The sequence below is a fragment of the Eurypyga helias genome, unplaced genomic scaffold, assembly GCF_000690775.1.
Source record: "Eurypyga helias isolate BGI_N326 unplaced genomic scaffold, ASM69077v1 scaffold32760, whole genome shotgun sequence".
Taxonomy (NCBI): domain Eukaryota; kingdom Metazoa; phylum Chordata; class Aves; order Eurypygiformes; family Eurypygidae; genus Eurypyga; species Eurypyga helias.
Genome location: NW_010226807.1, coordinates 3,476 through 5,344, shown reverse-complemented (window position 1 = coordinate 5,344; position 1,869 = coordinate 3,476). Strand labels below are relative to the sequence as shown.

The window sequence follows — 1,869 nt, the reverse complement described above, 5'->3', positions numbered from 1 at the left end:
TACGACACGCAGTGCTCGCTGGCGGGGGGTGAGCCCCTCGTCCCGGGCTTCGCTCACCAAAGCGAGCTGAGGGCGGTGATAAACCGTTACCACCGGGAAAACGGGGGGTGACAATGGCCTGGGGGACCCATCCGGTTGACGGTGGGACACAGGCTCTGCTTGTCCTGCGGGTGACGGCCTGTCCTTGTCCCCGGCAGTGGGGGAGCTGGAGATGGGTGATTGGCAGGAGGTGTGGGACGAAAACACCGGCTGCTACTATTATTACTGGAACACCCAAAGCAACGAGGTGACCTGGGAGCTGCCACAGTACCTGGCGACGCAGGTCCAGGGCCTGCAGCACTACCAGCACAGGTAGGAGCGACCCCTGGCCCCGTGGGGACGTTGGCCCCGAGCCTGCCCTTCACTCTTCCTCTTCCTCAGCAGCACCGTGGCGGGTGCCAACGGCAGCTTTGTAGCAACCACGGAGCTGTACCCCCAGGAGCCCGTGGCGGGTTCCAACGGCAGCTTTGTAGCAACCACGGAGCTGTCCCCCCAGGAGAAGGGAACGGCCCCGGGCAGCGCTGGCCGTGGGGCCAACCTCACCAAGCGGGAGGTGAAGAAGGTCAGTCCGGCAGGCCGAGCACCGCGTTCTGGTTCCCACAGGGCTTGTAGGTGCCCCTTTGGGCTTCCCTGGCAGCGGGTGGGTCGCTCAGCTCCATTTGTAGCCTGAAGAGGGGCCCCATCAGCCCCCCCTGCCCCGGGCTCCCGTCTGCTGTGGGCTGTGGTCTCCACTGCGTGGGGTTGGGGTGAGGGGGCAGGAGTGACGGCTGCTTCTGAAAAACTCACGTGGGGCTGGATCTGCAGGAAGTGAACGAGGGCGTGCAGGCCCTCTCCAACAGCGAGGAGGAGAAGAAGGGGGTGGCCGCGGCTCTCTTGGCACCGCTCCTTCCCGACGTGGTGAAGGAGGAAGAGGAGCGCTGGCGGAGAAAAGTGATCTGCAAAGAGGAGGTTGAGCCGCCCCCAGAAGAGGAGGCGAAAGCGGAAGAGACAGCGGGTGCCTCTGAAGAGCCAGAACCTGTCGGGGATCCCCTGGAAGACACGCTGCAGGAGGATCTGTGCAGCGTGGTGCAGTCGGGGGAGAGCGCTGAGGAAGAGGAGGAGCAAGACACCCTCGAGCTGGAGATGGTGCTGGAGAGGAAGAAGGTGGGAATGTTTTTGTCAGGAAAATGCGGCCGCAGATGCAGCCAAGAAATAGGTGGAGATAAACCGGGAGCAGCAGATGTTTGTCTCTGTCCTCTTCCCTTTGGGAGAGGGACCCCGTGTTTCCCGTGCTCCACCTTTGCTCCCATCGCGCAGAGCAGCTCTTGGCTCTTGCACGGGCGATCCGTAACGGCGGCCGCTTTTCGGGCGAGGCTGAGGTCCCTCTGTCGTGTCTCTTGGCAGGCAGAGCTGCGTGCCTTGGAGGAAGGTGACGGCAGCGTTTCAGGCTCCATCCCCGAGGGGAGCCAGTCGGCCTCGCAGGATGCCACCCGCAGGCTGGCCTCTAAGCGAGGGAAATGGAAACTGTTTGTTGGAGCTGCCAGCCCTGAATCCGCAAGTCGAGGCTCCAGCAAAACGGGCCGGGACAGCCCGGAAGCGGGAGAAGCAGGTAATTGGAAAGGCTGCCTTCGGAGGGAGGAGCGGGTGTGTGGAAAGGTGGCGGCGCGGAGAGGAGCTGGGTGAGGTACGTGTGCTGGGCAGGGCACAGGCCCGGAGGGGTGGCTGTCACTGCTGTCACGTAGCCGGGCTCACGGGCTCCGGGGATCAGCTGATGTTCTGCCGAACCCTCTGCTGTAATTAAAGAAAATAAATGGGAGAGCTTTGCATTGAAGGATGCATCAGGAGGACAGG

At 63.1% G+C, this 1,869-nt stretch overlaps 1 protein-coding gene across 1 annotated transcript in view; it reads left to right on the top strand.

Moving 5' to 3' along the window:
* FNBP4 (formin binding protein 4) overlaps positions 1-1,869 on the top strand; it is a gene marked incomplete at its 5' end in the record, with an annotated part of 4,037 nt that overhangs the window by 333 nt on the left and 1,835 nt on the right. Inside the window, 5 exons of the mRNA XM_010154663.1 lie at positions 3-28; positions 198-351; positions 421-601; positions 844-1,182; positions 1,423-1,627. Coding sequence (XP_010152965.1) covers positions 3-28; positions 198-351; positions 421-601; positions 844-1,182; positions 1,423-1,627 — 905 coding nt within the window. The remainder of the gene's footprint in view (positions 1-2; positions 29-197; positions 352-420; positions 602-843; positions 1,183-1,422; positions 1,628-1,869) is intronic.